This window comes from Fringilla coelebs (genome assembly GCF_963513975.1).
Source record: "Fringilla coelebs genome assembly, chromosome: 27".
Taxonomy (NCBI): Eukaryota; Metazoa; Chordata; class Aves; order Passeriformes; family Fringillidae; genus Fringilla; species Fringilla coelebs.
In genome coordinates this window covers 2,868,480-2,882,655 of record NC_140053.1, presented here as the reverse complement: position 1 = coordinate 2,882,655, position 14,176 = coordinate 2,868,480, and the positions used below count along the sequence as shown (strand labels likewise).

General features: G+C 64.1%; 2 protein-coding genes across 2 annotated transcripts; one reads left to right on the top strand and one right to left on the bottom strand.

Moving 5' to 3' along the window:
• Positions 1 to 4,177: 4,177 nt before the first annotated feature.
• On the top strand, positions 4,178 to 10,595 carry HAP1 (huntingtin associated protein 1; the record flags this gene model as incomplete). The annotated part of the gene is made up of 15 exons (XM_084222089.1): positions 4,178 to 4,274; positions 6,060 to 6,136; positions 6,249 to 6,365; positions 6,458 to 6,558; positions 6,799 to 6,907; positions 7,038 to 7,116; positions 7,206 to 7,336; positions 7,413 to 7,487; positions 7,580 to 7,717; positions 7,795 to 7,862; positions 7,940 to 8,107; positions 8,288 to 8,601; positions 8,688 to 8,906; positions 9,337 to 9,439; positions 10,226 to 10,595. 15 exons carry the CDS (start codon positions 4,178 to 4,180, stop codon positions 10,593 to 10,595), a joined length of 2,166 nt encoding a protein of 721 aa, XP_084078215.1.
• Positions 10,596 to 11,482: 887 nt separating this feature from the next.
• LOC311163335 (gastrin/cholecystokinin-like peptide) lies at positions 11,483 to 11,906 on the bottom strand (the record flags this gene model as incomplete). Its single annotated transcript, XM_084222150.1, has 2 exons — positions 11,483 to 11,607; positions 11,720 to 11,906. The coding sequence occupies 2 exons, from the start codon at positions 11,904 to 11,906 to the stop codon at positions 11,483 to 11,485; spliced, it is 312 nt and encodes a 103-aa protein (XP_084078276.1).
• Positions 11,907 to 14,176: the final 2,270 nt, after the last annotated feature.

Here is a 14,176-nt window from a genome sequence, read left to right as displayed (position 1 = left end):
GGGTCCCGGTCCTTCCCTGGGGACAGCAGGGTCTGAGGGCTCGGGGCTGGGGAGCTGCTTTCTGGGCAGCACGGTGCAGGATTGGGCCCCGAGGTCTGGTGGTCCCAGTGCCAGGAGGCAGAGGACTGGGGAAGGCTGTGGGAGTGCTTTGGGGTCTGTGTGTTGCTTTGTGCTGTCTCTCTGTGCCAGGGGGAGCAGGGTGGCCTGGTCTGGGTGCTGTGCATGTGGCAGCGACCCCGAGCACCTGCCAGGAGAGAGGGCAGCCATGCCCTGGCACGAGCTGGGAACGACGGGCTGCTTGTGCCACAGCCCCACAATGCTGGAGGGGGGAGCAGGGCTGGAGATGCGGCAGGGAGCTCCTGCCCTGCAGGGCAGAGGGCCAGCAGTGCCAGCAGCGGCTGCAGCCCGAGCCAGAGCCATTGGAGGTGGCCTGAATACACTGGGTTTATGGCCCGTCTCGTGATGTGTTTATGGTTGGGATGAGGCAGCTGCAGATGCTGCCCAGCCCTGCCCTGCATGGCACGGCAGCTCCCTGCTCTGCATCCTCTGCCGACAGGGTGGAGGTTCACAAGTGGACTTTGCTCTTCGAGGTGGAGCTCCCCAGGGCTCTCCCTGGCACCACTGCCGTGTCTGCCCACTGCCGGGCAACTCGACAGCTCCTCCCTGTTCGCTCCACAGGCAGCGACCCAGCGGGGACACTGTGGGGGCAGGCTCCTGTCCTGTCTGGTCCTGTCCTGCCCGGCGCTGGCGCTGCTTTGGTGCTGAGCCCCCCGCGTCACGTAGCAGCCACCGCAGAGCAGGTACGCTGCCCCCTTGCCTCTGCCAAACCTGCCCCTTATCCAGGGGTGGAGCTGAGCCGGATTCCGTTCCCACAGCTCTCCTGTGCCAGGACACCTGAGCTCTGGCTATGCCGCCCGGGCTGGCAGATGCTGCCTCCAGGAAGCTGTTTGTCCTACGGGCGATATGGGGGTCCAGGATGTGTCCCTGGAACCCTCGAGCATCTCCTGAACAGCTCCTTCCCCCCAGGCAGGGGCCGGAGAAGGGACTCTGCTGCCCACCAGCGCCGCTCCAGGGAGCCCGGGCGGACGGTGCCTCTCCCCATGGCAGCCAGGCCCCCACGTAACACCAGCCAAACTGGACACCCCGGTCCCACGAGAGACCCTCCCCAGCCAGAGCCCACCCGTCTGCCACATCCAGCCCAGCCCGGACTCGGCTGTCACCGCCTGTCCCCACAGCAGCCCAGTGTCCCAGCGGTCGGACACGGGCACACGCCGCGATGCCGCCACCATCACCGGTGGGTAGAGCTGAGGGTGCCAGCGGGCCCCCGGGGAAACTGAGGTGAGGGGGTGAGGAGCTGGGTCTCCTTTGGGCTGTTCCTTCATCCTGTCCCCGTTCTGTGGCGGAGCTGAACCATTGTCCCGGCATCCCTCACCCCACGCTGCATCCCAGGCCCGCTGTCCCCGGCGCCGCTCGGCCGCAGAGCGTGGCCAGGAGATGGCAGCAGGACCCTGCCCGTAGGCAGCGGGGCGGCGGGGGGGAGCAGGACAGAGCTGGGGAAGGGTCCCTGAGTGCCACCCTGCGGGGGACCCCCCAGTCCCTACACTAGTGGCTCTGGGGACAGACCCAGCTGGTGGCAGCAGCCCCAAACCCCCAGGGGACAGAGTGGGCTGAGGGGTGCAGGATGTACCCCCCTGCACAGCCCGCTCTCCGCACACGTCCCCCACCCTGGGCTGACACCATGTCCCTCTGTCCCCAGAGCTGAGCAGCGAGGATGTCCCCGAGGTGGAGATCGTCAGCCTGCTGGGCGAGCAGCTGCCCCGCTACACGCTGCGGGCTGACACCGTGTTCGGCTACGACCACGGCGACTGGCTGCGAGCCCCCAGCGCCCCCCCGCAGCCCGTAGCCCCCCTGACCCCCCAGCAGATAGAGGAGACCCTGCAGTATTTCCGTGAGTGCCCGTGGGCAGCGGGGCTGGTGAGGGCGGTGGGCACGGGCGGGGTGGGCACGGCCAGGACAGCACTAATCACTGCTAATGGGATTGACGGGCTGGATTTCCTCACCCAGAACATCCCGGGCTAATTCTGGGAGCAGCCTCTGCTGAGCCAAGCCGGATGCTGGGAGAGAGCCCCCATCATTTCCCGGGACCCCCTGCAGGTCCCCGCTCCCCTGTGCCGTGCTGTGGCTCACAGGGGTGGGCACGGGTGGGCTTGGCAAGGTGTGCCAGGGAATCCCAGGGCTGCTCTCCCCCAGACATGCCAGCCTGCCAGCAGAGCCCCCAGAGCTGTGGGGATCCCAGGGGGAGATCCCTGCAGCCCCCAAGGCCAGGCAGGGGCAGTGCCCATGGCACTGTGACGTGGCCCATGCCTGGTGTGAGGTCGGGGTTCAGCGGGGGGCACAGACAGATTATCTCTGCTCTGTTTGTGCCTCTGGCCTGCGTGTGGCGGGGACAGGATTAGAGCAAGGGGCTGGGGGGTGGATGTGGGGCAGTGGGAGACAGATGGGGCCGAGGCCTCCACCCACCTGCTCACTCCAGGCCGAGCATCAGCCTCACCATGCCTTGCCTGTGCTTGCAGCCTTCCCCTTGTGGCTGCTCCCCTCTCCATTCAGCAGGTGACCATCAGCGCTGCCCTCTGCAGAGGCAGTACAAGGGATTGAGCCCCAAATCCTGTCTCTGTGCCATGGGGTAGGGAGCATGCAGCACCCCAGCCCTGCTCCACGGGGCCAGTGGCTCTCAGTCCCAGACTCCTGCAGGTCACAGACAGCCAGGCCTCCAGTGCTGCTGGCATGTGCAGGAGGGGGCCCATGGCGTCATTCCTTTACTCAAACCTTTAAGCTGCCGTCAGAAATAGCCCCCTGTAATCTGCTTGTGCAGGCACAGGGAACCTGCCCAGAGCAGCAAATCCTGGGGCAGGGGATTAGGAAGAAGCAGCTCCTGCCTGTCCATGCTGAGACGTGTGCTAGAGTCCTTGGGGTCCCTGGAGAGTGGGTACCCAGTTGGTGGCTGTGTCATCCCAGACCTTAACAAAGGAGCTCCAGGAGGACACAGAGGCTGGGACTGAGGGCATCTGCTCCATCCTCACCCCAGAGGGGACTGGGAGCTATGGCAGGATGTAGTTGGGGTCAGGATCCCAATGAGGAGGAGTCAAGCAGGCAAAGGTGTGTGATGGTGAGGGGCAGCTTCAGCTGCATCCCTTCACTGATTATTTGGGTGCTGACTAGGGTGGGCATTGGGGCATGTGATGAGGACAGAGCACGTTGGCATTACCAGCATCACCCCCACAGCCTGTGCTACGTGCCTGCCTGCTCCTCCATAATTCAGCACACCATGATTTATTCACTTTTCCTGCTTCTGTGCTGCTTCTGCAGCAGTGTGGTTGTGAGGACAGGAGGGTGCCAGCCAGGGAGTGTGGGGCGTCCTGAGTGGGGCACAGAGGGGGCCAGGCTTATGCCAGCCCCTGCTTGGAGCCAGGGGCGGTGAATGGGGAGGCTGGAATGGGATGGAAAAGCCCCTTTCCTGATCAGGGACCTGGCAGGTCCCAGCACTGCAGTGGGCACTGCAGGTGCAGGGTTTGTGATGTGGGTGATGATGGGGGAGTCCAGCCTTGGGGTAGCAGAGCAGGGCTGGCCAGAAAAATGTACCCTGACCCTCATGGGGACCCCATGGCTTTGTGTGAAGGGCCCAAAATCTCCCCCTGTCCTTCACAAGGGGCAGAAGCAGCTGTCTGTGAGTGACCCACAGCATCAACACGGCAGAGCTGCTGCTCAGGAACCCCCATTGTCCCTCAGCAGCCATCACCACCCGTGGGTGTGGGATGTGCCCGGGCTCCCCGGGCTGTGAGTTGGAGCAAGAGGTGGGACACCTCCACCAGCCCCCAGAGCTGAGCAGGGTTGTCCTGGTGGGCTCCCCAACAAGGACCCCAGTCCTTTCCCTGGGGTAGCCGGGGAAAACGGGGGGAATGAGCACCCCCGACCCCCGCATCGCCCCCGTTCTGCTCCCGTCAGGCCCCGCCCCCGTCCCGGCCCCAGCCCCGGCCCCGCCGCCGGGGGATGCGCCGGGCAGGTGCGCGGGGACCGGGCGATCCTATAAATAGGGGCGGGAGCGGCCGCAGCGGCTCCGCTCGGCGTGGCGGGGCTGGGCTGGGCACGGCGGGCTGGGCACGGCGGTGGGCTCGGCGCGATGGAGATCTGGAGCAGCCCCGCCGCCTACGATGAGTTGAACGGGAACGCGGAGCGCGGCGGCGGCGCGGACCCCATCGCCCGGGAGCTGGAGGAAGGTGAGGGCGGCGCGGGTGGTCCCGCCCCGGGGATGAGGATGAGGATGGGGATGCGGCTGCAGGAGGGCTGGGCTCCCCCCGGGGTTGGTCTGGAGCGGCGGGGGCCGGGGTGTCCCCGGGCCAGGGCTGGTCCGGAGCGGTCGGGGCCGGGGTCTTCCCTCGGGAAGTGCCGTGTGCTCCCCACCTGTGCGTTCCCTCAATCCCGATCTCCCCGCCGCCCTCTGGCCCGGGGTTGCCGCCGCTCGGTCCCTTGGGGACCCCCAGGGTCACCCCGACCCTAAGGAGACCTGTCCCCATGCCGGGAGTGGCGGGGAGCGGGGCCCTGCCAGGTCTGCCAGGTGTGCCCGTGGGGAAGGGCGTCCCTCCTCCCGTGGGAACGGGGTGCTCCCCCCCGCACCCCCCGGATCGGGCCCGTGGAGGGATGTTTACATCTTCGCCAGCGCCGCAGCCCCCGTCTCCCAGGGCCAGCCGCTCGCTCCAACTGTAACCGTGCTCATGCTCTAATTACTTCCAATTAATGGCTCAGGGGCCTGACGAGGTGCAGTTGGGGACCCCTGCGGGGAGCGGGTCCTGTCGGGGTGCAGAGACGGGGGGTGAGGCTGGGGATGGGGCTGGCCCTTCTCCCCATGGCCGTGTTTGGGGTACGTGCCCTCTGGGGCGTGGGGCAGCGCCAGGGGCAGTGAGGGCTGGACGGGACCGGGGTGGCGAGTGGGGGCATTGCCATGACAACGCACTCTCCATTACACAACCCCAGCTGGGGAGGCCTAATGGGATTTGTGTGGCTGAGCTTCCCCGTTAACCCACTTCGTCTGCGCGACCGGGGGGTGGCTCTGACCGGGGACGCGGGTGGGGGCCCTGAGCGCAGCCAGCCCTGCTCTGCCAGGGGAAACTGAGGCACGCACCCTCGGGGCAGCAGAGCATCAGAAAGGGCATCGGGAGCGCCGTGGGCAGGGTGGGGGGCTCAGGCAGCTCCCGGGCTGTGAGCAGGGTCTGGGGCGCGGGCAGGGCTCGGGGCTTTGCTCCCGGCTCCCTCCGGCCGCACGGCTCCAGCGCCGCCGCCTGGGTGCGTGCCCGGCAGGATCCGCAGCGGGAGGACCGACGTCTCCGCGCTTGCACCTCCTCTCCTCGCCAGAGACCCGGGGAGCAGCGGGGGGAGGCAGAGCTGTGGCGGGGCCCGGCCTGACGCGGTGGGCAGCTGCCCGTCCCCGCAGCTGCCTCCGGTGCCGAGCGGGTTGTGCTGTGCAGCTGCGGGGGCATCGGGTGGGTGCGGGCTGAAGCGTCCCCTCCCCCAGAGAGAAACTAGGGCAGGGGGGGATCTGGGGGAGGGGGCTGGGGACAGATTGGAGGGGACGCTGCCTGTGAGCCCGGCTCGGCACGGTGCCACCCACAGCTATTTATACTGGAGCTCCAGCCTGCTTTCTGCTGGAGATGTCACCTCCGATCCTGTCTGCTGCTGCCCTTCCCCGTGCCCCCTTCCTGTCCGTGAGTCCTGCAGTGGGGCTGGCACTGTGCCTGTGCTGAGCTCGTGCGGTCAGCAAGGGGAACCAGCGTTTTTCTTGCCTCCCCAAGGTGCGGGCAGGGTTGGGGGCGAGGTGTGAGCCCCCCGTTTCCCATGATGCTGTCACTGCTGTGGGGATCCCTGCCTGGCACGGTGTGAGGTGCCACCCAGCAGACAAAAGGTCCTTTTTGGAGACCAGCCTGGGGCAGCTTTGGGGGGACAGTGCTGAGCCCCTGGGTCAGTGCTCCCACAGTGTGGGGGTTGACCTTGTGGCCCTGTCTCCCCAGTCCTGTGTGCAGAGCGGGTGGCCAGGATCACAAAGACCTACCACGATATTGACGCCGTCACCAACCTGCTGGATGAGGTACGTTGGAGATGCCCCCCTGTGTCAGGGCTGGTGGCACCCTGGGAACACAGGGGTAGGTGAGGACTGGGGAAGGGATGAGTCCCAGCTGAGGCAGACCTGCCCCTTGCAGAAAGAGCGGGACCTGGAGTTAGCAGCACGCATCGGGCAGTCCCTGTTGAAGCAGAACCGGAGCCTGACTGAGCGCAATGAGCTCCTGGAGGAGCAGCTGGAATTGGCCAAAGAGGAGGTAACGGCTCCTGGGCACAGGTCTGGGCTTTGGCCCCCTGGGGGCAGCTGTTGTCCCCTTGGCCGTGTCCTGAAACACTTTTGTCTCTCCAGATTGCTCAGCTGCGCCACGAGGTGTCCATGCGGGATGACCTCCTCCACTTCTACACCACCACAACAGAGGAGAGCGAGCCCACCACCACCACCTCCACACCGTGAGTGGGAGTCCCTGTCCTGCCACTCCCCTGGGGCAGAGCTGCTCCTGTGGGTTGGGCAGGAGCCATCACCACCCCTAGGGTAGCACTGGCCACATCCCTGCCCTCCCTTAGTGGCCGTGGGTCCAGCCCCACAGAGCTCGGTCGCTGCGGATGCTTGGGAGCTGGGGGAGCGGCCAGGGCTCAGAGTGGGCAGCCCCACCCTGCCTGCACTGCTCAGGCCATCCCTGCCGTCCCCAGGCTGCCCAGGCACGAGTCCTCGCTGTCCTTGCAGCAGTACTTCCAGTACGACACCCTGCAGCAGAAACTCAGGTGCCTGGAGGAGGAGAACCAGAAGCTCCGCATGGAGGTGAGCGCAGCCAGCTGGTGGATGCCCTCAGTGCCCACCCATGCCCTGCTCTCTCTGGGGAGACCCTGCCCCCTCAGGGAGACAGAAGGTGCTGCCTGTCACGCTCAGCCCCTCCAACCCTCTCCCCCAGGCCACCAACATCCGCACTGAGACCTGTCAGTACGAGGACCAGGAGCAGCAGCTGATGATTGACTGCGTGGAGCAGTTCTGTAAGTAGGGCTCGGGGGTCTGCAGGCACTGCCCGGGTGCTGGGGCTGGGGGTGGTGCCCGGCGGTGACGGAGCCCGGCCCTCCCGCAGCCGAAGCGAGGCAGCAGGTCGTTCACCTGTCGGAGGAGCTGGCGCACAGGGCGGAGGACGCGGCGCGGCAGCAGGAGGAGATCACCCAGCTGCTGGCGCAGGTCGCGGACCTGCAGCAGAAGTGTCGCACGGTGAGGGTCCCCTGCCCGTGCCGGGGGGACGGGGGGTGCGGGCACAGCGCCCTGACCCGGCCGCTCCTGCCCGCAGTACGGCTCCGAGGTGGAGGAACTCCAGCAGCACCTGAGCGCGGCCAAGGAGGTGCAGCAGCAGCTCCGGCTGGAGGTGAGCCCGGGGGAAGCCGTGGGTGCCCGCGGGTCGGGGGTCCTGTCCCGCTGCCCCGGGGCCGTGCTCCAGCTGTGCCGGTGTCCCCGCAGCTGCGGGATCTGCAGGAGAAGTACGCGGAGTGCGGCGGGATGCTGCAGGAGGCGCGGGAGGAGGTGAAGAGCCTGCGGAGCCGCAGCCTGCCCAACAGCACCGTCAGCCGCTACAGCGCCGCCAGCCTCCTGCCCGTGGTGAGCGCGGGGCCGGCCGGCGGGGAGGGGGTCCCTGCTGTCCCCCCAGCGCTGACACTGCGCATCTCCGTCCCCAGGACTCGCTGGCGGCTGAGATCAAGGGGATGATGAGGAAGAGGACAGACAGCTCCTCCTCAGACTACAAGTGAGTGCTGTCGCTGGTGGCTGGTGCCGCGCCGTGGGACGGGGTCCGGCTCACCCTGAGCCGCTTCCTGCCCACAGGAGCTACCAGCGCGTCTTTGAGACGGTGAAGGCCGTGAACCAGGCAGCCAAAGCCAAGTCCTGCTCTGAGTCTCCCCACCATGTTCCAGGCTCCAAGCAATTGTCTACAGCCCACTCTGGGGGGGCCAGCACCCCCCACACCAACTGCTCCGGCTCGGAGGATGCTCAGTGAGTGCTGGAGGGGGGGGAACGGGGCCGGGTGGGACAGCGGCAGCTCCTGCACAGGAGCTGGGATGCTGGTGAGCTGCTGGAAGCAGCCTGGGGCAGGGAGAGCAGGGTCTGGGGAGGACCCAGCACAGCCTGAGCTGCAGGGCAGGTCTGCAGCCCTAACGCTGTGCTCCCCAGCAGGGCCGAGGGGGCCAGCGAGGGGTCCCGGGCAGCCCCGGGCCGGCAGGACCTGGAGGCGGCGGTGCAGCGGCTCTCGGCGCGGCAGCAGAGCCACGGCTCCGAGGAGCGCTCCTTCTTCGAGGCCGAGCGGGAACGCAAGCTCTGGAGGCTGAGAGATGGGGCGAGCTCCAGCGGCTTCCTCACCCCCGAGGGCAGCATCGTCTCCACCGGGACCAACTACTCGGGGGGCTCAGACATCACAGCTGGCTCCGGCTTCTCCCTGGGCTCCCTCACCTACCTACCCGACAAACTGCAGATTGTGAAGCCACTGGAAGGTGAGGGGCAGAGGGGGTGCGGAGCTGCAGGTGCTCTGAGGGTCCAGCAGCCCCACCTGAATTCCCCCCGGCTGTGTCGCCCCCAGGCTCTGTGACGCTCCACCACTGGCAGCAGCTGGCACAGCCCAACCTGGGTGGGATCCTGGTGCCCCGTCCCGGGGTGCTCACCAAAGACTTCAGGCAGCTGGACATTGACCTGGAGGAGGTCTACAGCCTCAATGACCTGGAGGAGGATGATGTGGACGCCAGCTCTTTCCAGCTGCTCCCTACCTCAACACCTGCCAAAGCCAAGGAGCGCCCCAGGGGTGAGCGGGGGGTGAGGGGACGCAGCCCCCGGGGTGGCCCTGCCCTCCTGTCTCGGCTGGCTCTCGCCTCCCCCCACGCTCTCCCCTCTTGCAGCAGCCTGTCCCTGCCACCCATCTGTCCCCTCGGGGATGCTCCGCCTGCAGCTGCGCGAGGGCCGCTCTCGGGCAGCCGCCCTGGCCGGGATGAGCCATCGCCCGCGCCCTGGCGAGCCCCTGCTGCTCCCCGGCTGCCTGGGAGGGACCGGTCTGGGACAGACCGCATCTCCTGGTCCCACCTGTGCTGGCTGCCCCCTCTGAGCAGGCACCAGACGCAGTTGCTGCTGAATCTGTGCCCTGTGCAAGGAGCTTCCAGCCCAGCTTTGGCTGTCCCGCCTGCCCTCCGCCGTACCCTCCACCTGTGTCCTGACCCCTTGTCTCCTGTCCCTTCCAGTGTTCCTCTCTGTTAACAACCTCCCCCAGACCCCGTCTACCTTCACCATCACCACCTGCCACATCCTCCACCCCACCACTGCGATCACCACGGTGACTCCCAGGTAAGGCGCGTGGCCCCCGCCGCCTGCGCTGCCTGCACCGGCCCCGCCGTGCCCCCGAGCGCCCTCCTCCTCCTCCTCCTCCTCCTCCTCCTCCTCCTCCTCTTCCTCCTCCTTCCCCGTGCCTGGCTCCCTGCAGCTCGAGGAAGTGGCAGTCCGGGGGCCACCTGATGCTCTGAGAGGTGCCAGCAGTAGAAATCTCCCCAAACCTGGCTGCTGGGGGGTGTCTGGGACCAGCCCCCTCCTCTGCATGCAGCACCCGGATGGATGGATGGATGGATGGATGGATGGATGGATGGATGGATGGATGGATGGAGAGCCCTCCTCGGCTGGGCTCGCCCAGGGAAGCAGCGAGTGCTCCTGGCACTCTGGGGAACCGACACAGCTTTTTTCCTCCCTCCACACTTGGGCAGCAGCCAGGAACTTTTCGCAGCCGGCTGCTGGGCTGTCCCTTCATTAATGAGCGCCGGTGATTAGCCCTAATGAGCCCCCCTAAGGCTTGTTGGGGGTTGGTGTGAGCTGGAGTTCACTGCTAGACAAAACCCTGGTGTCTGGACATTGCAGGTGGAGCAGTGCCTGTGTCCCAGTCTCTCCTGGCTGCCGAGGAGCAGCCCCAGCACCCCCCTGTGAGCTTTGGGGTGCAGCACGGGGGTCTCCTACAGCCAAGGCTCTTTAGATGAAGGACAGGGGGTCCTGCTTTGCCTGCAGCCCTGCCTGGCCCCCTCAGCAGCATCCCCCAGGACAGGGCCCCCCAGCTGATCCCCACCTCTGCTCTCTCTTCCCCTCCAGTCTGTATCATGCCGTCGTGCCTTCTTGTGGGCCCTTTGAGGGGCTGAGCCTCAGCAGCCCCTCCCCAGAACTGACTCCCCCGACGCTGGCGCTGGGCCCTGGACCCCCCAGCACCCCCAGGGGACTCTTCAGGCTCCTGCTGGGGCGAGATTCCCACCTGGCACCAAGGACTGGATCATGGTGGGCCCCCTCACTCCACTGCCAGGACCCTCAGCACTGGGAGCCCCCCGTGCCCAGGAGTCAGGATGGACCCCCAGGCAGGAGCAGCACCTTCAGCTGGAACCTGGTGGAGAAGTTGCAGCGCCTGGGGTTGGACAAGGTGGTGGCCAGAGGAGAGACATCCAGAGGGGCCTGGGCCACCCAGAAGTGACACGGCTGCAGAGCCCCCAGGCTCAGGGTGAGACACATCCTCTTCCTCACCCATCCATGGGGAAATGGAGACAGGACAAGCTTCAGCCTCAGCTCCTGGTGCTGCCCCAGGTCCATCAGTGCTCCTGGCACCAGCATGGGGGGCTTTGCCATGGCTGCAAGGACAGAACCCAGCACTGCTCCCCATCAATGGGGGGTACAGGGGGTGCTGGCTGCTGGGGGAGTGTGGACCCTTCACAGGAGCCAGTTCCTGGCAATAAAAACTGTTCCTGCTTCTGCTGAGCCTGTCTGCGGAGCGAGGGGCAGCTCAGCCCGTTTGGGGCTGTCCAGATGCTGCAGGGATGGGGAACACTCAGTCTGGGCTTGGGTGTGTCCTGGGGAAACCTGCTGGGGCCAGGGGGAGACCCCTGCACCCCGGGTTGGGCCCCTGGCCAGCACCTGGGCTGGACTGGCTTTTATAGGGAATGGTGGTTTAGCTCTTTCCTGCTCACTGAATAGCAATAGTAGCAGCACCCACAGCTTGGGATGTTTCTGGGGATGCTTCTGTTGCTCCCCCCAGCTGTGTCCCTCCCTCCAAGCTGTGCCCCATCCCCTGGCAAATAAATGTGAATTCACAGAGCAGCTGCTGTGTGCTGTGTGTGCTGCCATGTTCTGTGTGTGCTCAGTCTCTGCCCCGTGCATCCCTCTGGGGCTGGGGAAAAATCCTCTCTGGGGCTGGGGGCAAATCCCCTCTGCCTTCTACATCTGGGGGCAAATCCTCTCTGCCCACCCTGCCAGGCTCTCCCCAGCACAGCCAGGAGTGCAGAGGCCGTGGTGCCAGAGTTTTATTGAGGGAAAGGGCAGGCACTGAGTGTGGCTGAGCTCTGCCCAGCCAGCCCAGCCCAGCAGCTACACAGCACCAGCCTCATCCTCGGTGCTGCGGCGGCCAAAGTCCATCCAGTCGGGGTAGAAGTGGTCGTGCAGAGCCTCCATCCCCTCGTCCTCATGCACAAAAGCCTTGTGCTTGTTCAGCTCTGCCAGGGCGAAGGCAGCAGTTAGAGCTGGAAATTGCTGGAATTTCCCCTCCCCACAGGAGCCAGGCTGTGCCCCCCCAGGGCTGCCCACCCACCCTGAGCTCCCCAGTACCTGTGAGGACGTGGGGCAGGAACTGGGACAGGAGGTGCTGCTGCTCCTGGGACAGGTACTGGGGCCAGTCCCGGCGGGCCAGGCTGAGGGGGGGCTCCTGGGGGTCCCCCATGGCAGCTGGGGGCCGGCACAGGCTGGGGGCCACTGCGAGGGCGAGGACGAGCCCGAGGCACAGGGTCACCTTCATGGCTGTGGGGACACTGAATGGGGGGAGTGGGGCAGCTGCAGCCCCTGAGCTGGGACACGCTCAGCCCCAGCCCAGGGACAGCCCACAGTCTCCTCTGGGTCGCCAAGTCCCCTCCATCCCTTTCAGTCTTCTCCATCCCTCTCTCCTGGCTGGTCCCCAATTCCCCTAGAATCAGGGTGAGGGCAGAGGGATCCATAAGGATCAAGCCCCACTCCTGGCTCTGTACAAGGATGCTGAAAACTAAAGCACAAGGCTAAGAGCATCATCCCACTCCTCCCTGAACCCAAAAGGCTGGGGAGCTTCTCCTCCCCAGGGCATGGCCAGGCCCCAGATCCCCTCTGCTCCTCTCAGTGGGTCTCTGAGTTGCTTTGTCCCTCTCATCTGCTCCTCAGGTTTTCTCCATTTCTCTCTCTCCCCAAGTCACCTGCAGCCAGTGCAGAGCCCTGTGAGACTCACCTGTGGGTTCTGAGGCTCAGCAGGGTGTCCTGGTGGGTGTTCTGTGGGTGTCTCTCTCCAGATCACCCCAGCTCAGTCCTGCTTTTAAAGGCACTGCCGGGGGCTGCCACACCCCAGGGCGGCTCCACTCACATCCACCCACTGCCAGGGGGCCCTCGGGCATCTGTGTGTGCTCACAGACACACAGACACAGACAGACACACAGCCACGCAGGCAGACCCACACAGACACACAGAGACAGACACACAGCCACGCAGGCAGATATATATATACATACACACACATATAATATATATATATTATATATAGAATATGTAATATATATGTATATATGTGTATATATCTCTGTGTGTGTATATATGCATATATGTATGTATGGAAACACGGATATATGTATATATATGATTGCTTACATAAATACACACAGAAATATGTATATATTTATATGTACCTGTCTATATACATGTGTATACAAGTATTCACAAATATATATCCACACACACGTTGGACTCTGTGATTTTTGGAATCCCTAACCGAAATGATTCTGGGATTATGTATATATATGTGTGTGTGTATATGTGTATATATATGCATATATGTGTGTATATGTGTGTATATATATATAAAATACGTATATATATGAATATATATTATTTGTATGCATATATCTAAATGTGTACACATTTATACGTACATATCTGTTTATAAATAGCAATATATGTGCATATATCTGTATAAACACACATGCACATGTATGTATGTGTATGCAGAAGTATGTGTGTGTAGATATGTGTATTCTCACACGTGTGTCTGTGTGTCTGTGCACACATGGATGTACCCACACCCTGACACCCAGGTGTTTATAACGTGCTGTGCCAGGGCTGCCAAGGGCTCTGCGCCCCTGGGCTTGGGGGGCTGTGTCTGTGAGGTCCCTCAGCAGGACACAGAGCCCAGAACAGCCCCTTCTGCAGCTCTGGATCTCTCCCTGCACCCCGAGAAGCTTTGGGGTGCTGTGGCAGGAGAGGGCCCCACTGAAGATCCTGTCTGTTACCACCCACCCCACATTGGGTATTGATTGTTCCTGCTGTCTCTATTGACCCCATCAGTGTATTTGCAGAGAGCATTTGTCTCCCTCCTTCAATAAACCCTGCGAGTGACATCCTGGGCTGGGGCACGTCACTGTCCCCTGTCCCCAAGGAGCTGTGTCAGCTCCTCAAACACCCCAAAACAAATGGGCTTTGGATGGAGGGAGGCAGCGGCGCCCAGCACCCCTCAGCCATCGATTGTTCACTCCAAAGAGCACCTTGCACAAGGAACAAACAAATTGTTTTCCAATTTCTGCCTTTTAATGGCTCAATCTGGACCAAATGAGCTGTCAGGGTGATGGGGACGCGGCGGCCACTCCCTTCAGGGCCATCACCCTGACGCAGGTTTGTTACCAGGCCTGTGGGCAGCATGGCTGGAACCTTCTCCAAGGCTGAGCTGAGGATGCACCAAGCTTCCCTCACCCCTGGGGCCAGCTGTCCTGCCAGTGGCCAAATCTCTCGGCAGCCTGGCAAGTCCAGCAGGGAGAAATCCAGGCTGGACATGCCCAGACACACGAGGGGCACAGGAATTCTTGGCACAGAAGCCGCAGAGCAGAGGCTGGGTCAGGTTGTGGGCACGAATGCACACCCTGGTGTGGATGCTGGCCTTGGTGCTGGTCACCTGCGTCACCTGAGGCATGGGCAGGGCTGGAGGACACCAAGGGATGGGCAGGGCTGGAGGTCACTTTCAGGTACAGGCAGGGCTGGAGGTCACTTTCAGATACAGGC